This window comes from Rattus norvegicus, chromosome 12 (assembly GCF_021556685.1).
Source record: "Rattus norvegicus strain SHRSP/BbbUtx chromosome 12, alternate assembly SHRSP_T2T, whole genome shotgun sequence".
NCBI classification, from domain to species: Eukaryota; Metazoa; Chordata; class Mammalia; order Rodentia; family Muridae; genus Rattus; species Rattus norvegicus.
Genome location: NC_141545.1, coordinates 46,351,141 through 46,370,602, shown reverse-complemented (window position 1 = coordinate 46,370,602; position 19,462 = coordinate 46,351,141). Strand labels below are relative to the sequence as shown.

The following is a 19,462-nucleotide window of genomic DNA, read 5'->3' as shown; positions in this document are numbered from 1 at the left end:
TTCTCCAGCGCATGTGGAACTCCAGTGCGTTGGCAGGCAGGGTCACCAATGCCATCAATTCTGGGTTGGCTCATTTTGGTGACTTTATACAAGCCACAGACATCCATGTCTCTAACCTATAATGCGTCATCAGTGTCTAGAACAGACTGGAAAAATAGAATACAGAAACATACACTTCACTAGAACATCTTTTCACGGAAGTGTTGCAAACCTGAAAACCAGAGTTTCAGCTTCCATTCGACTTCACAGAAGTTGTGTGTGATCTGAGACCTTCAGTTTCCCAGTGCCTCACGGTTACATATGAAAGTTTGTACAGGGAGCCCTCAGGTTGGCAGAAGCAAGTGGATCTCTGACTTGGAGGCCAGCCTGATCTATATAGAGAGTTTCAGGACTGTCTCATAAATTCATGTCCTCTGTGAGGTTGGCATCTTCCAAGGATTTAGTTAGAACGAGCTGTATGAAACGACTGTTCTTTTCATTGAGAAGTGGGTATCTCGGGGCAGACCTGAAGTCCCCACTATCCAGAAGGATAAAGCTGAAGCAGGCAGATCACCAGAGTGCAGGAGTTAGAAACCAGCCTGGGCAGCACAACAAGACTCCCACAGAAAGTAAAAGAAACGTGAAAGCGCTTTGCATGTCCTGGTGCAGGCAAGGCACTGGACTCAGGATAGGATGGCTGTGAGAGACTTCCCCATGGCTGAGCTGTAGGCAGCCGGCCACCTTAGACCTCAGCAGCTCTGACACAGGAGTCATGATAAAGGGAGCAGCCTAGAACCTGTAACCCCAAACTGTGTCCTGGCGTCATACTTACACTTTCCAAATCACTTGTAAAAGCGAGGTCTAAGACATTCTGTGCCGTCTATCTGTTTCTGAGCATAGAAAAAACAGGATCGAACCTTCCAAAGCACCTCTGGGGGAGGGTCTGTCATTTCATCTTCACGAGCATTGTTTGTGCTGGGTAGCAGGGCCCTGCGTTTATGCCTAAGGAATCGTAAGTGTGCACTAGGGGCCCTGCTTGCCAAAGCCATGAGCATGAAGTCCCCGGAAGAACCAAACTGCTTCTCACCAGAGCAGTGCTCAGATGGCCACCAAGCCTTAGTACTGGTCAGCAGCCACTGGGAAGCTTGGTGTAAATAACTCAAAGCCCAGAGCACCCCAGTGCAGGTTTCCCTCAGCGCCCAGAATATCGAACGCAGGTGTTCCTCAGCACCCACTCTGCCAGGAAAAGAAATCTGAGACGCCATTGAAAGTGCTTGCTGTCTTTGGTTTTTAGCCCCTGAGCTTGAATTGGGCTCCTGCAGTTAGTGTAGTCAGCTCTGGGGCTCACAACACAGTGACCATGGAAGAGGGGCCTGCACACTCGGTTCTTTGTTCCATCACCTGCTCTGTGGGGAGGGCCACCCAGAGGCCACTCCCTGAGCTCGGAAGACGACATTTGGCGGTCCTTGTAAAGAGCAAAGGTAAGGCAATGGAGAGAAGCCGGAGAGACTCACTCCAGGAACTGACAGTTAACTGTTTACTCTGTGGCTACCCTGCCTTCTCCAGCTCCATCCCTTGTCACACACACGCACGCACACACATGCACACATGCACGCACACATGCACGCACACACGCACGCACACACACACGTGCACGATGTGTACAATGATGCTTGTTGAGTGAATGACTAAATGAGCACTCCGTGGCCGTGCCGGAAGCTATGGGTAAAGGCCCACCTAGTAAGATGCTCTTAACCACTGAGCCACGTCTCCAGCCCCAACTAAGTCTTCCCTCTCAGAGCTCAGGGAATGGCACTTCCCACAGAGCAGGTGATCAAACAAAGAACTTATAAGCACCTACTAAGACATCCCTGTGAATGGGACACCTCCTGTCTTCTCCTCCCCTCACAGATGCTGGGGGGTGGGGTGCATCCCAGCACTCTGCAGCCAAGTCCGACCCCAAGCTTTCCCCTACCCTGACCTTCCTCCGTCAGCAACACCGCTCCCTAAAGCCTTTCCCTAAACTCCACAGCGCACATCCTTTCTGGAGCAACCTCTTCCCAGTCCTGCATGCTCTCTTTTAAGTTTGTACAGAGCCTGTTTCCCTGTGTTGGTGAAGAGTGTCCTGCTTGCCTGTTAGCTGGAATTGATTTGGGCTGTCGTAGTCCAAACCAGGAGTGCCACTGTAGAAATACAGGACCAGGGCCTGTCAACAGCAACTGACAGCTGCCCGCACCCTTAATGCCAGCTCTCGGGAAGCAGAAGCAGGCAGATTTCTGTGGGTTTGAGGCCAGCCTGGTCTACAATGGCTCCAGGCCAGTCTAGGCTACCTACTGAGACTCTGCCTCAGGAAGGAAAAAAAAAAAAAACCTCAACAGTAGTTAACACAGAGAAGGGCTGACAAGCAGCCTAGACCTGGGTGCCACATACTTGCTGCATCCCTCTCCCTCTCTCTTTTCTTCTTTTTTTTTTAAGGTTTTTTGAGGCTTTTTAAAAAAATTTTTAAGCTTTTTCTCTTTTTTGCTTTAGGCTTGCTGAGCCCAAACGCAGCACTAGCGACTGCGACCCGGGGCAGAGAGCCTTTCCCTCTCTCTTACTACTCTCTCCTCTGTTCCTCTCCTCTCTCTCTCTCTCTCCCCCTCTCTCCCTCTGAAGTCTAGCTTTATCTAAGCCTCCTCCCCCATAGCAGCAGATGATCACCCTGTAGTTCCTCTGTGAGCTGCCACTCCGGCCACCACAGAGACACCTGGCCCTGAGTCTCAGCTCCAAATTCCCAGGAGAGAAAATAGATCTGCCCAGCTTAGGCCATCTGCCCACCTTGAATCCAGTCAGCTGTGAGACCAGCACCTGCTTCAACAAGCGTCCACCTTACGTCACCTGCAGAGTGTCCTCACGACCAGGGCAGCAGCCACAGCTTAGCAAACATTGGCACAAATGCAGGGCTCATAGATTAGATCTTAGCAACTTGTGCATTTAGGGAATATAGCCTCATGGGGGCTGGGGGTAAAGTCCAGTGGTCCAACAAGCCAAGGGCCCAAGGTTCAAGCCCCAGTTTGAAGAGATGAAAATAGCCTCAAGTCAGTGGGTAAAAATGTTTTATGTAACCTTTTGTTCTTTTTTTTTCTTTTAAGATTTATTCATTTATTATCTATAAGTATACTGTAGCTGTCTTCAGATACACCAGAAGAGGGCATCAGATCTCTTTACAGATGGTTGTGAGCCACCATGTGGTTGCTGGGAATTGAACTCAGGACCTCTGGAAGAGCAGTAGGGTGCTCTTAACTGCCGAGCCATCTCTCCAGCCCCTCTTTTGTTCTCCTGGTTTCCTTATTCTCCAAGAAAGGAAATGGGTGGGGGAGCACCAGTTGGGCATGAACAGAACTAACAAGAGGGCTGTGGATGTAGGTGAATGGTAGAGCAGTTGCCTGGCATGTGCTAGGCCCAGGGTTCAATCCCCAATGCCACAGGGAAAAAAAGAAAGGAAGAAAATAGAAAAGCACCGAGTGGGATGGGGATTTAGCTGAGTGGTAGAGTGCTAGCCTAGCAAGCTCAAGGCCCTGGGTTCGGTCCCCAGCTCCGAAAAAAAGAAAAAAGAAAGAAAAAAGAAAGAAAAGCACCAAGTGGTTAGATCTAGGGACGATCAGATGACTGGAGAGTGGTATCCTCCAGTCTCTCCCAGCATGCCCCAAGCTCTGCCTTTTAAAAATAGATAATTGGCCTACTTCTGTTAGGGATGAAAACAGGGTATTTCCCCAGAAATCTGAAGGCGATGCAGACATTCTAGGGCTTCAGTCCAGCTCTCAACACCGGTCACACGGCAGTCACCTAGAGAAGACTTTAAAATTGAAATTAGGGTTGGGGATTTAGCTCAGTGGTAGAGCGCTTGCCTAGGAAGCGCAAGGCCCTGGGTTCGGTCCCCAGCTCCGGAAAAAAAGAACCAAAAAAAAAAAAAAAATTGAAATTAGGGAGCCCATACAATTATCAGAATTTGAGAGTGTGCGTCCTTACCTGATCTTAACGGATAGCCGGATAGCCGGCACAGGCACCTCTAGCATAACCACACCTACAGTTCCTCTATGAGGCAGGAAAACCCAGGTGGGATTACTCCCAGTTCCCAGTTAGCGCAGTTGTGAGTGCTGGGAAGCTTTCACCTCGTGACCTCATCACAGGCAGAAGGGCTCCTGGGACTTCCCCTCCGATCTCACTGAGCTGTGCGGCAAACACTGAGGAGCGAAGTTAAGAGCCATCCTCCCCACGCCGTGTGTCCCTCCCTGTGCCCGCCGCTTATCTCTCTCCATCCGTCTTTTGCTCCTGGATGCAGGAACTAAATAAAAAGAGGACCCAGAAAGAAATGGAGCACGCCATGCTGATCCGGCATGATGAATCCACCCGAGAGCTCGAGTACAGACAGCTGCACACACTGCAGAAGCTCCGCATGGACCTGATCCGGTTACAGCACCAGACTGAGCTGGAGAACCAGCTGGAGTACAATAAGAGGCGGGAGCGGGAGCTGCACCGGAAGCACGTCATGGAGCTTCGGCAACAGCCGAAAAACTTAAAGGTGAGGGGGCCGCAACTCGCCAAACACCACACACGCAGCGTGCGTCCTCACACCGGTAGGAGGGGCCAAGTGTCCCAATATCAGACTCCAGGTGTGGAGTCCAGGGCTCCTAACGACTTTGAACCCGCTAAGCTACAGGGTTCTTCTTAGCCCTCCCTGTGTGTTGCCCACCTGAGCCATTGGTCACCCACCTGTTTAAAGACAGTGGGCGGGGGATGGAAATGGCTGCTCTTCCAGAGAACCTGGGTTTGATTCCCAGCACCCACATAAGGCTCACAACCATGTGTAACTCCAGTCCCAGACAATCTGATGCCCTCTTCTGGCCTTCAAGGGTACCAGGCACACATGTGGTGTGTAGACATACATGCAGGCAGAACAGCCATGTATAGAAAATAAAAACTAAAAAAAAAAAAAAAACCATTAAGCAAGCTGTGCAGAATTGTTCAAGCTCAGGAGATGCTTGAACAACCCTTTCACTGTCAGAAAACACAGATATTTGCATAACAATTTATAACAGTATCAACATTACGGTTACGAAGTAGCAGCGAAAATAATTTTATGACTGGGGGCCACCACAACATGAGGAACTGTATTAAAGGGTTGCAACATTAGGAAGGGTGAGAAACACTGTTCTAGAAGTTTAAAACAAAACAAGACAAAAAACAGCTGGGCTGGGTCTCACCCTGTGCGCATATAGGGTAGACAGGTGTGCTCAAGGCCAGCCTGGTCTACATAGTGAGTTTCATGCCAGCCAGAGGTGTCACCAAAAAAAAAAAAAGTGTCTCTACTATGCCCTCCACGGGCATCTACACAGCATTCCCTGAGTGGGCAAAGAACTGTCCATGGTCCTAGCCCCAGTAAGTGAGAAAACTGTAATGGAAACCACCATCTTCAAGGATGCTGCACCCACTACAGGGCCACCTTCAGAGTTAGTAGGATCCCGTGTAGCTCACAGGACATCTGCACAGGCCTGGGCATCGGACTGGCTCTCCAGGCTGCATGGGGCTGGGTGGGGCATAAATGGGGGGGTGCCTCAAGGGAGGCAAAGATCCAGTCACTCCCTGTTCAGTGTCTGGGGAGGGGTTGAAAGAGAGGCCTAGCTCTGCACTCTCCTCTGTCCATGTCTCAGGGAGACTCTGTAAGCCAGAGCAGTGAGAGACGGGATACAGCGTAGATGGCTGTGTGCACACATGCCCAGAGAAAGGGGAAGATGGCACACAGTAAGCACCATCAAAGCCTGTAGGAAAGCAGGGAGATAACTGCCAACCTTTTAGCAAGCTGCATGATATTCTACAGTCTGCTTAAAAGTCGTCGCTCCCTGTTAGAATGCATTTTTTCCCCTAAAGCCGTTTGTCAATTCGAAACCACTCAGTCCATTCCACGGAAAAGACAGAGAGCACTGGTAGAATTACCCGCAGCCTGCGTCATTCCTATCCCTTCTGGGCCGGGGGCTGTCATGTGCGAGTCCTGTGCTTGACTGTGGTAGAACCCAGGGACTTCGTGCACACTGACTCAGTTCTCTCTTTCTCTTTGTCACGCCCCCCCCCTTTTTTTTCCACCGGCTAGGCCATGGAAATGCAAATTAAAAAGCAGTTTCAGGACACTTGCAAAGTACAGACCAAACAGTACAAAGCACTCAAAAACCACCAGTTGGAAGTCACTCCAAAGAATGAGCACAAAGCAATCCTAAAGACACTGAAGGAGGAGCAGACGAGGAAGCTGGCCATCTTGGCCGAGCAGTATGAACAGAGTATAAACGAGATGATGGCCTCTCAAGCGGTAAGTGGGCGGGCTCGCTGCCGGCTGCGCAAGCGCGGGGAGTGCAAGAAAACCCAGGATCCAGCCTGTGCTCCCACGCACCTTCTGGGATATATTGGTTTAGGATGTATTGTTGGCTTCTTTGCCTGCCGGACGAACAGAGGAAGGTGACGACGCAGAGTCCAGCCAAGCCTGTGCGGAGCGGATACTCACTGGAACGCATCTCATAACCTGGAGCTGAAGGAGCAGTGCCAGTCCAGCGGGGGAGGGGAAGGGGAGGCACGCAGGGGCGGGGGAGGTGATGGGATGGACACCTTGTGTATGGGTGCACACGACTATTCATCAGAGGTTTACTGACCACCACCCAACCAATGTCAGGCATGGCCCTGCTGCCTCCCCATAGCCAAGTGAGGCGACAGAGACAGACAGGCAGACAGACAGACAGGCAGACAGACAGATTTGCTCAATAACTCTGGCCAAGCCTCCACACACAGTGCTGTGCTAGACCCAGAGACGGTGGAGCTAGACAGGGTCTGTCATGCTGTGTCAGGGAACCAGGTCAGTCAGATCACTGAGTGTTAGTAACCAAGCACACTAAGTACTTAGTTCTGGGGGTACCCAGGGCCTTGGAAGGACCAGGGGGAACAGAGAAGCTGGCCTGGGAACACCTAGAGACCTAAAAGGAAGCCATCAAGGTCCAGATGAGGGAGGAGAGAGTATATCCAGGGCTCAGAGCTGGAGGGTGAGCCCAGATTCCAAGGAGGAGGATTGGGCTGGGAGCCGTGGTGCATACCTGTGATCCCAGCACTCAGAAGACCGAGGCAGGGGGATTACGACAGCATGGGCTACTAGTGAGATCCAGTCTGGCAAAACTGGGAGTGGAGTCAGCAGACCATTTGAAGGAGGACCCCAGCACTGAACAGGAGGGAGGCACGAGAGAAGGGGAGGGAAGGGAAGAAGAAAGGGGGACTGGAAGCCCCACGCACCCCTCCTGTCTGATTCCCAGGCTAGCCTCTCCTGGTTCTCCACTGTGTCCTAGGCATCCCAGGACACCAAGGATGTTGGTAGATTAGGGAAGGGTCTGTCAAGTAAGTAAATGGTGTCATCGCACAGCCATGACCCTGGTGGCCAATGGTTTACTAATCAGAAGCATTAGTCCCACCTGACATTGTAGTCTGCAAAAATGCAGAGGCTCCAAAGGGTCTGAGCACAGATGACCAGCTAAGCAGCTGCTGCAGCTGGGAGGAACATGGGGTGGGGGCCAGCGCCCCCAGCAGGAGGCGAGTTGGTGTTCCATAATGACGTGTAGTTGCCATGGGTCCTGGCTTCCGACACATCCCAAGAGGGAGGTGGGAGGCAGGCACATGGCCCTGGTGAGAGTGGGCATGATTTGAGGGCCACTTAGTAGGGACGGCAGAAAGAACCTGGAAGTTGACAGGAGACTGGGAGAGTTGAGGAAAGAGGGTGACACCCAACACAGTCATGTGGCCATGGCCTCTGAGCCCTGTAGGTGTCCGTGTAGAGAGGTGCAGATACTGAAATCTGCATGTCAGTAGGGTAGGGACACCAGGATTATAGATGGAAGGTCCTATATCACTGTCTTGTTGGGGTGGCTGTAACTTAAGTGTGAGTGAAATCTACCAGGGACAGGAGGTGGGGTTTGAGAAGAGGGCTGGGGACAGGCTCTAGGAGCCATCCATGTCTGAAGGCTAAGTGGACGAAGATCAAAGAGGATGAGTACCCAACGATGGGGAGGGAGCAGAGAGCAGGTCACAGATGCCAGGCAACAGTTCCCACGGGAGGGTTCAAATGTGCAGGAACATGAGAGCAGCAAGCTTGGTGACCTCCTCTCTTTGGGCAGTGGCTTCAGCCAGTGTTGTACATTGCTGGGACTAGATGTCCTTACCCATCAAAGGACTGGGTCTGCAGCCCAGTGCATAGTACACTTGCCTAGCATGCATGAGGCATGGGTTTGGCCCCCCACACTACATAAACCGGCATGGTGGCACCCACCTATGGTCCCAGGGCCTGAGAGGCAGAGCATGAGGAAGTTCAAGGTCGTCCCCAGCCACATGATGAGTTCAAGGCCAGCCTGGGCTACAGGAGACTCTGTGTCAACACTGGTGCTCGTAAAACAAGAAGAAACTGCATGTGGGACTCTATTTCCCACTCTCATCAGCAGAGGCAGACAGACAGACACTTAGCAACTGAACAGAGGTGTAGTGAGCAGAGGGGGCAGTTAAAGGAGGCTTCTGCGAATAGAAGCTGACTTAGATGTGCTCTTGAGCTGAGTATGGCTGCTACTGCATTCATTTTTTTCCCTTTATTCACCCATCCATCCATCTATCCACCCACCCACCTACCCACCCATCCACCCACCCATCCACCCATCCACCCACCCGTCCATCCACCCACCCATCCACCCATCCACCCACCCGTCCATCCACCCACCCATCCATCCATCCATCCACCCACCCACCCACTCATCCACACATCCACCCATCCATCCACCCGTCCATCTATCCATTCATCCACCCACCTACCCATCCATCCACCTACCCACCCACCCACCTACCCACCCACCCACCTACCCATCCACCCACCCACCCATCCACCTATCCATCCACCCACCCATCCATCCACCCATCCATCTATCCATCCATCCACCCACCTACTCATCCATCCACCCACCCATCCACCTACCTACCCATCCATCCATCTTGCAGATGTCTGAGTGTCTGCAGTGTGCCTCAGGCATGCCAGGATACCTTGATAAATAAGATCTCCCCTCCTTTCCCAACCTGGTCCTCCTGGGATAAGGGACACAACATCAAGGGGCTGCTGCACAAGAGATGGAGCAGGGACAGGAGGCAGCCATGGATCCAGAAGGGCTAGCCTGGTCTGGAGTACAAGAGCAGCTAAGGAGCCTCTGGAGCGGGCCTGGGGAAACAGCCGCCTGTCTGAAGACCTGCAGGCATAGGTTCTGTCTGGAGTGTGGAGAGCTAGGAGATCTCGTCTGGGAATAAGACAGGAGGGCTGCACAGGGGCCAGGTCACAGTCAGCTCCACAGGCGTTAGCCTCCCTCGGCACAGCACAGTCACTAACGCATAGGGGACCTGGCAGCATGCTGCTGTTTGGGGACCATCCCTCTAAGACATGTGAAGAATGAGAGAGCGCTGTGGTGGTGCTGGTTTGCTGGGCCACAAGGGGACGGTGGCTGCGCTAAAGATGCCCTGCTGGGATAAAGGGAGGCACAGCCATGTCTGAGAGACAGGCAAGAGGTCCAGGGAGCCTGCTAGGTGATAGGGCCAAGGTGATGGGGAAGGATCCAAGCAAGTCTCTGGGTTGGGCTTAATGGTAGATGCTGTGACAGTAACCGTGTATTAAAAAGGCAGTGGGACAGACTGGGGAAGTGGAAGCAGGAAGGGTGAGTTCGCCATGCTGAGCTCCTGGATCCGGGGGACAGTCCATGGTAAAGCTGTCTCACAGGGTGTCGCTGGGAAAGAAGCAAGGTGGGGACAGAAACATGGGATGGGTAGGCAGTATCTTGGAAGTCAAGGCTACAGCCAAGGAATAATAAGAAAGGAGGTGATTCTTGGTGGCAAGCCACGCTGGGAGGTAAGGTCCCATCAGGACACCTCATCGAGGCGACCAGAGACCTGAGTGTGGGGTCAGATCAGAGTTAGTGGGCGGCTTACTCAAGGTGATGGAGACAGTACCCGCACGGATTCCTGTCTTGGTTTTTGGTTTTTGAGACACAGTCACTTATAGCCCAGACTGCCATGGAACTCACTGTGTGGCCAAGAATGACTTTGAATTTCTAATCCTCCTGTCTCCTCACCTCCCAAGCACTGGGATACAGGTGTTCATTACCGCACCATTCATTCAGGGCTGAGATGGGACCAGGGCTTCATGCATGTCCCATAAGCACTGCACACCCAGCCACACCCCAGCCTCACTCCCGCCCCCTGATTGTAATCATGACCCCTGTGGCGTTGCCCCGCTCTGCAACAAGGGTCTGGTGAGCGTGCTGTGTGATGGCAGACACAGGGTTGAGAAGTGTGGGCCGAGAGGAGAACAGGCACAGGCTAAGGAGTGTGGGCCGAAAGGAGAGCAGCCCTCTCCTCTGGGACATGAAGGAGGTGAGTCTGAGTCTGGCTGTCCCAGCTGCCCATTACTGGCCTCGGGCCATGAGTCTGGTGTAACCCTTTAAGTTCCTGCTGTGAATCCCTTGGGTTACCTGTGCAAACTGTAGGCTCACTGAAGGAAGGCCGTGCAGATGAGCTACTGCTCAGCAAGAACTGGCCCTTAAGAGATTTTCCGTAAGGGGACAGATCATCAGTCTAAGAAGCTGTGTGGACTGCAAGGTGTCTGTCAGAAATGATGGGGAAGGGTGCGGGCACATGGGCCACATTTGGGGCTATAGTACTCCACATCACTAGAGTACTAGAGCACTAGAGTACTAGAGTACTAGAGTACTAGAGTACTAGAGTACTAGAGTCAGATTTGAACTTACTGTGAGGAGGTTGTGAGCTGAATTACACTGCACACTCCCCCTTGCATCCTCTTCTTCTGGTTAAGCCACTGTAGAACACAAGTGTAATATTCACCCACATTGTTACACACCTTAGAGTGCATTTGTATGTGTCGCTGTGTGTGAGAAAAACTCCAAAATCTGGAACTCCTATGGCTTCTAGTACCTGGATATGTGTAGTCAGAGCACAAGTCGAAGTTTGAGCATAGCTGGACACCAGTAACAAAAGAAGCTGCAGGCTGGGACGGCAGAGGGCTTCTCTAGCATGCAGGAAGTCCTCAGTTATTGCTAGAATCCCTGCATGGTGGGTGGTGCACACCTGTGATCCCTGCATGGTGGTGCACACCTGTGGTCCCTGCATGGAGATGCACACCTGTAATCCCTGCATGGTGGTGCACACCTGTAATCCCTGCATGGTGGTGCACACCTGTAATCCCAGCATAGAGATGCACACCTGTGATCCCTGCATGGTGGTGCACACCTGTGATCCCTGCATGGTGGTGCACACCTGTGGTCCCTGCATGGAGATGCACACCTGTAATCCCTGCATGGTGGTGCACACCTGTCCTTGGGAAGTAGATACAGAAGGACCAGGAATTCAGAGTCATCCTTGGCTGCATTGCAGCTTCAGCTCCAGTGTGGCCTGCATGTGACTCTGTCCCAGAGGAAGCTGGATACACTTCAAGGGGCTGAATGCTCATCTGCTCACCCAGGACTCATGACAGCTAATGCCTGAGAGAGAGAGGCTGGGCTGTTACTTTGCTTTCCTGGTAAGCAGTCTCTCAGATCAGGAGAAAACCCATAGCAGTCCTCACTGGGAGCCACAGGACATTTCAAGGTCATCTGAGAGCCATCCAGCTGCAGACTGTGTGTGCACAGCCGCCTGCTTGTGTCCCCTGGTGGAAAAATGAGAAGACCTGTCCTCTCTAGTGAATCCTAACATAGAGTGTGTCCTATGCAGGGACTCAGGAAACACACCTTTCCCCTGACTCCATGGCATGTTTCCCACAGGACTAAAGATGACACTCTACAAGTAGCCTTGACATTCCAAAGTCACTTCTGCTACAGGACGCATCGTCAGTTGCTGAAGGCCCATGTCAGCTGAAGCTGATACTGGAGAATGGCCTGGCAGAGAAGGGGGCAGCCACACTGATTCAGGGCCTCTGACCTCAGTGATCCCAGCCAAACACAAGACTAGGATAGAGGGGCTAACCTGTGCTCTGGTATGGTCTGACACGGAGCATGTTTGGGTTCTGGTCTTCACGTTGCGACAGTGGCCTTGGCCCATGTCCACACATGACCTGGGTATCTTGGTAGGAAATGTAAAGCTCGGGTGCACTGCCCAGGAAGCAAAGGACGTGGGCCAGGCTGCATCTATTACCTAGATCCCAGGCAACATGCATCCCTGAGGTTATCAGCTGCTCTCAAGGGGTGACATTTTGAAACCCTGGGGTTCTAGAAAGATGCCACCTGTAGCCATGGCCATGGCCAACATGAAGTGTTTTGACATGAACAGGCCATGTCATGGCCTGGTTGTCACAGGGTATGATTGTTGGATTCCCTTCTGTAGCACTAAGCATGTCTAAATGGTGTCACGATCTATAGTTAAAGGTATTGAGATATGGACACAGTCTTGTCAAAACAAAAACAGTGTAACATCTGCTGTTTATTAGATACTGTGTTACATGTGGAGTCTTAGGCCTGGGATCCTATGTGGACTGTTTCTTTTAAAACTCACACCAATCTTAATGGGAATTATTGTTTTCTTGGGAGAAGGAAGGAAGGAGACCAAAGGAGGCTGAATAATTAGCAAAATGCCAGCCTGGAGTAGCAAAACCTACCTTCAGGCTCACCAGGTCACCTCCAGAATGCACAGGCTTAGCTACCAGGGTGGGCAGCCTTCCCAGGATCCCTGGCCCAGCAGTGACAGAAATGTGTTCTTAGGATCCTGTGCCGACCAGGCAGACTCCACTGGCTCTATTCCAAATTGCAGTGCCTGTCTTCCTTCTGTCCTACCTAAGTCCCAGCAAGAAGACCGTTCCTAGTCACCCCCAGAGTAGTGCGTGTGGACTGCCTTATACACAGTGTGTGTCTTCTGTACCCGCAGTTACGGCTAGACGAGGCGCAAGAGGCAGAATGCCAGGCCTTGAGACTACAGCTCCAGCAGGAGATGGAGCTGCTCAACGCCTACCAGAGCAAAATCAAGATGCAAACGGAGGCCCAGCACGAGCGCGAGCTGCAGAAGCTAGAGCAGAGGGTGTCCCTGCGCAGAGCGCATCTTGAGCAGAAGGTAGGAAATTTCTGCAAGCCACACAGTAGGGCCAGGGTGTGGGAGGCGCACAGTTTGGAATGGAGCCCTCCCTAGTGACCAGGGGGTCAGACTGTCAACTTACCTCTGGTATCCAAGAGAGGCAGGCATTGTCCCCAGACCTGGGACACTCCGGAAGGTTCTGCTTAGAAAGCCTGCCATCTTAGCCAGTGGAATGTCACTTACAAAAGAATTACGGGATGGCTGCCCAGAAGCCTAAAAATTCAAATTTTTTCAGCAAAAGAAATTACCAATAGAGCTTTTTTTTTTTTTTTTTCGGAGCTGGGGACCAAACCCAGGGCCTTGCACTTGCTAGGCAAGAGCTCTTCCACTGAGCTAAATCCCCAACCCCCCCCCAGTAGAGCTTTTTAAAAAAGATTTACTTATTTATTATATATGAGTACACTGTCGCTGTCTTCAGACACACCAGAAGAGGGCATCAGATCCCATTACAGATGGTTGTGAGCCACCATGTGGTTGCTGGGAATTGAGCTCAGGACCTTTGGAAGAGCAGTCAGTGCTCTTAACTGCTGAGCCATCTCTCCAGCCCACCAATAGGGCTTTTTAACAAAGCAATAAAATGAGGTTCTAGAGAGATGGCTCAGAGGTTAAGAGCACTTGCTGCTCTTCCAGAGGTCCAGGGTTCAGTTCCCTACACCCACACTAGGCAGCTCACAACCACCTGTAACTCCAGCTCCAGGGTCCTGGGCGCCCTCCTCTGGCCGCCACAGACACTGCACTCATATGCACATAACTAAGCACAGACGTAAGAAGTCTCCTTACGACAAGAGTGAACACGAAGTCGGGCTGACAGCACAGCCTGCGGCAAGTGTGGCCCCAGCCGCGTTATGCCTTGCTCCGTCCGCTCTTCTAGGAAGCCCCGTGCGGAAGGGACCTGTGTCATGGACCAGCTGGGGCTGAGGAGATGGCCCAGCGTGCAGGGCACTTGCTGTGCAAACACGAAGTGCTATCCCCAAACACTCACATTAAACGATTTTAAGAGCCAGTCGTAGTGGTGCACACAGGACCCCAGCACGGGGAGGCAGAGATAGATGGCTCCCTGGGGCTCACTGGCCGGCCAGCCTAGCCTGCTTAGCTAGTAAGAGGTCCTGGTGCAACAAACAAGGTAGGTGGTGTCCAAGGAACGACACCGCAGCCGTCATACACGCATTTGCATACACACAAAGCATCTTGGGCTGGGATGGCTCAGCAGGTGAAGGCTTGAGGACCTTGTTTAGACCTCTAGTCCCCACGTGAGACCTAGAGAAGAACTGGACATGACTGGGACAGCACACCACACAACCCTGAGCGCGGGAAGGAAGGCGGAGACAGGAGGATCCCGGGGACTCCCTGGATAGCCAGTCTAGCCGAAACCCAAGATCCAGGTTCAGGAACACCCTCTCTCAGAACACAAGGTGAAGACTGGCTGGGGACAGCATGTGGCCCGCGGGGCTCCATGCACTCGCATACAGGTGCACGTGCACACAGGTGCGGCATCTCTCATTGGGGACCTCTCTCTGCATAGCCTGTTAGCCTCACTTTCTCTCCCAGAGCAGCTCAGCAGCCCACTGTCCCTGCCACTGAGCTGGAATCACCGACCTGAAGATGCTGGAGGCTCACTGTCCTCAAGCTCCCTGGGCCCCTCCTCACTCATCTCCCGGTGGGGTAGGACACTGACTTAGATCATCGCAGGCTCAGATAGCATGGCTGCCCCCACCCCCAACGCCCACACGCACACCCTCTTCTCCTAGCAAGTCTGAGACGCTTTATTACTGGGCTCCCCTCTCTCAGTCTAGGCTGTTCCCCACTGCTGTGTGGTATGTGGGCGGGGTCGCTCATGCTGTGGGGCAGGCGTTGGCATTGAGACCTACTTGTCTGCTTGGGCAGATTGAAGAGGAGCTGGCCGCCCTGCAGAAGGAACGCAGTGAGAGGATCAAGACTCTCCTGGAAAGACAAGAGCGAGAGACCGAGACTTTTGACATGGAGAGCCTCAGAATGGGGTTTGGGAATTTGGTGACATTAGATTTTCCTAAGGAGGACTATAGATGAGATTAAATTTTTTTGCCATTTACAAAAAAAAAATGAAAAAAGAAAACAAAAAAATTCAGACCCTGCGAAACTACATTCCCCATCTTAACGGGCGCTGCTCTCACTTCACACTGTCTCCCTCTCTTCCTCTCTTCTCTCTCTCTCTCTCTCTCTCTCTCTCTCTCTCTCTCTCTCTCTCCCCTCCCTCCCTCCCTCCCTCCCCAACCTTCCCTCTCCTCTTTCCCCCCTCTCTCTCCTCTCTCTTCTCTCCCTCTCCCTGTCTCCCTCTCTCCCTCTTCTCTCTCCCCCTCTCCCTTCCCCCTCTCCTCTCTCCCTCCCTCTTCTCTCCCTCCCCCTTCTCTCCTTCCCTTCCTCCTCTCCCTCTCTCTCTCTCACTTCCCCTCTCTCCTCCCTCTCTCTTCCCCCTCTCTCCCTCTCTCTCCCTCCTCTACCCCCTCTCTTCCTCCCTCTCTTCCCCCCTCTCTCCCTCTTTCTTTCTCTCTCCCCCTCTCTCTCCCCCTCTCTCTCTCTTCCTCTCTTTCTCTCTCTCTCCCCCTCCCCCCTACCCTTTCTCTCTTCCCTCCCCCTCTCTCTCCCTGACACCGTGTTGCACTAGTGCCTGTTGATTCTTACTCCATCAGGGGCCCTTTCCTCCCCCCGTGTCAACTTTCAGTGCTGGCCGAGACCCGGCCGCCCCTGCCGTCCACCACCTGCATCGCGGTGCTGATGCGGTTCGGATGTTCTGCTGAAAACCTCGGAGGTGGTTTTAGGGTCTGTCAACCAACAAACGGCGATGGAACACAGATGGATGTTGCTTTGAGCAATCCCTCGTTGTCACCAACCAGTGAAAGTAAAGCAAAAAAAACCGAAAACAAGCAAATACCTAAAGAAACCTAAATAACAAACACATGGCAAGGGGGAGAGAGACACAATCCGCAGCCTTACACCTTAACCAGCTGCTGCATAACTTTATTTTATTTTATTTTTTTGGTATTTATTCATCAGGAATTAAAAAAACAAAGTTTTATTAAAGATTGAAAATTTGATACATTTTACAGGAACTAATTGTGATGTACATATGAAGTGGTAACATTATTACTATTTTGGGGCCGGGGTGGGTGGGTGGGGTGAAGAGATCTCGTGGTTTTTAAGAACCTGCCGGCAAGAGTTTGCCTTGCCGTCAGCCTGGTCTACTGTATCCCAGCATCCTCTGCTGTTGCAGACGGTGCGAGTACACTTAAGGAGCTCACAGAATCCCAGTAGCACAAAATTGGGCTTTGGCAAATCATGTATTTTGTGTATAGAGGGAATCTAAGGAGAGGAATTGCTTATTTTCATATTGTATTTTAACTGTTTCTCTGATCAAAATTTTTTTACTTCCTCCTCCTGTTCCTCCCCGCCCCCACGCCCACCTCCCGCTTCAGTCTCTGGAGTTCAATGTCTTCTCTGTCCAATCATCTGTTTATTTCTCCTTCCCCTACCCACGCTCCCTATCTGTGGTCATAAATACTGCATTATTCATCCTTTCAAACTGTGTATTTTCTTACAATAAAAAATGATGAAGAGAAAAAGGCTTCACTCCTTTTGCATGCACTTAAAAAAAAAACTTAAAAAAGAAAACATTTTTCAGGTTCCGAGGAAGAGCATGATTAACTGTCAGGGCTTTTAATTATATTTGTAAATAAAAGTGTTCGTCACATCGCCTGGCTGTGTTCTTGTAGCAGGATTTCCCTTCCAGGTGCCTCTGGGGATGACTCTGAGGGCTGGGCCCTCCTGGAGCCGTGCTCCAGGGCCTCGGCTGCTGCTCCTCCCAGAAGGATGCCGAGGCAAAGCCGAATCTTCCAGTTTCTGGACCGAGATGGAGGAGCGCTGTCTGACATGCTCAGAGAGGCCGGCCCAGCCTGGGTGCCCCTAGCGGTAGAAGCAGGAGCCGCACACACTGTGCAGAGCCAGCCGGGATCAGGCAAGAGGACTGGATCCCCCAGGAAGAAAGCAAGCCATGGAGGAAGCTTGAGAGCTCTCCCATTGGAAACTGCCCCCTTTGCCCAGCCTCCATCCCCTCCAGATACAGTAAAAATTGCACTTCCGGGATATGGTTTAGGGGTCAGGTCAATCTCACACCTAGCTCTGCAAGTCGGGCATATTGAAAAAATTGGATCTTGCTTTCCTGTCATTATTGCCTCTTTTTTTTCTTTTCTTTTTCTCTTTTCTACTCTGGGTTTGTTTTGTTTTCCTAGAACTCACAATGTAGACCAGGCTAGCCTCTGACTCACAGAGATCCTTCTGCCTCTACCCCACTTCCCTGAAGGGCTGTGGTTAAAGGCATGTTACACCCAGCCTTGTTTTGTGTTTTCCTACTGACAAGAGCTGGGCTGCTTAGACCTGCTTAGCCAGGCTGAGCTCACATCCAGTTCTCTGTTCTGCAGTGCTAGAGACTAAACCCAGCCTCCTGTGCTAAGTAAGCACTCTACCAGAGTCAGCCCCAGCCCCATCACTGCTGTTTGAATGCGGACCTGAGGACCACTCTTGGATCCTGTGGGAGGGTGAGTTACCAAATACAAATGTAACCTGTCAGCCTCATTGTGACAGACTAAATCCTGCTGGTATACAATTACAAATAGTTAATACTGTGGATAAACTCCTCCACAGAACCTATGTAACAGACCCCCAGCCTCCCAGGGCACTGAGCCCTTTAGTGTCTTTGGTCACCACGATGAAAGTAATGCTGGAGGGGCCAGGCATGGTGGCGTAAGCCTTTAATCCCAGAGCTAGGGAGGCAGAGGCAGGCACATCTCTGAGTTTGAAGCCAGCCTGGTCTATACAGAGTGAGTTCCAGGACAGTCAGAGCTACACAGAGAAACCCCATCCCAAAGGGGATGGGCTGGGTTGGTGATGGACACAGCTTGGATGGCAGTGCACTGAGGTCTAGGTCCCCAGCGTGTGGTCGTGTGAGGAGTTCACTGGAACCTTTGTGAAGTAGGACCTAGTGGAAGGAAGTTTGGTCTTTGTGGGTGTAGTCGTAGGATCTTAAGATTCTTCTCTCTGCCTCCTGGCTGCCACAGACAAACAGACCTTTGTCACACAGTCCCACTATGATGCTGCCACAGACACAGAGCCGCAGGGTCAGGACAAAGGAACCTTTCCTCTTCTTCCTTTGATGGACCCAGGTTTTTGTCATGGTAAAGACAAGCAAATCTAATCATTTCTTGGAAAAAAAATTGCATGTGCCACAGGCTTCTTCCCGTGTCATGGGGTATCTTCTCCTGCTGTGGACCTCAGTTTCTCATTGTTGTTAGGCTGTTTGGTTTCTGGTAGTTAGGGGGTGGGGGGATCTCTACCACTGAGCCACACCTCCACCCAGCACATTCATAGTTCTTGACTTGATGGATGTTAACTCCAGCACCAGAGGATACAGTGCCCTCTGTTGGCCTCTACAGGCACTGCACTTACCTGTGCACATCGACACAGACACACACACGCGTAGACATGTTTCAAAATAATCTTTTCAAAAACCGGAAGTATGGATTTTACCAGATTTTTACAGGCTTTTACAGTGTTTGGGTATGTCAGTCAGGTGACAGGGTACTGACGGACAATACAGAGAGCTGAGTTCCATTCTCAGCACCACATAAACCTGGTCCTGTGCTACACAGCTGTAACCCCAGCACCTGAGAGGTGGGGCTGGGGGCTCAACCGGAGTCTGAGTCCGAGGCAGGCTTGGGAGACATTAACACCCTGTCAAAGAAGAAAGAATAGGAACAACAAAAGAAAAGAAAGAACTACAGACAGAAAGACAGACCTAAAAGTGTGCACATCTTTAAATGGCAGTGGAAATACGGCCCATAGAGCCATGAGAATTTCACCTAGCCCACCCAGACAGTAGGTCATCAGAGCGTTGGCAGAGAAAGTTTCCGAAAAGTGACAGTGTGCATGAAGGGCCAGGTCTCCAAGTTGCCTGGCAGGTTCAAGGAACCAGGAGGCAGCCTGGCAACACAGGAGCTGAATGTGAGCAGAGGGGCTTATGGCAGTCACATTACAGGAGACTTCCAGGCCCTGTGGATCTGTAAGTCACTCAGGGATTTCCAGTCAACTCCGAGGCTGCCTGACTGCACCGATGTCAAGACAGGCTTTGAAGGTATGCCGACGGTTGGGTTTAAACACCGACGAGGTATTAGCCCCGGGGAGAGAACTCTGCAAAGGGAACCAGAAGAGGGAGCAGCCTTTGGGATGTGAATAAATAATTATTAGCTAATTTAAATATATACATATTAGCCCTGCATTTGAGATGTGGTCT

The 19,462-nt window shown here is 51.7% G+C and overlaps 1 protein-coding gene across 3 annotated transcripts in view; it reads left to right on the top strand.

Annotated features, from left to right (window-relative positions):
• The window catches only part of Taok3 (TAO kinase 3), a 161,217-nt gene extending 144,347 nt beyond the window's left edge, over window positions 1-16,870 (top strand). For 2 of the 3 annotated variants that reach the window (NM_001430118.1, NM_001024254.3), the window contains 4 exons: window positions 4,301-4,540; window positions 6,107-6,319; window positions 12,940-13,122; window positions 15,028-16,870. In NM_001430118.1, the coding sequence (NP_001417047.1) occupies window positions 4,301-4,540; window positions 6,107-6,319; window positions 12,940-13,122; window positions 15,028-15,189 (798 nt within the window). In that variant the 3' untranslated portion in view covers window positions 15,190-16,870. The remainder of the gene's footprint in view (window positions 1-4,300; window positions 4,541-6,106; window positions 6,320-12,939; window positions 13,123-15,027) is intronic. The other variant, XM_087578500.1, reaches the window with a different exon arrangement.
• The last annotated feature ends 2,592 nt before the right edge of the window (window positions 16,871-19,462 follow it).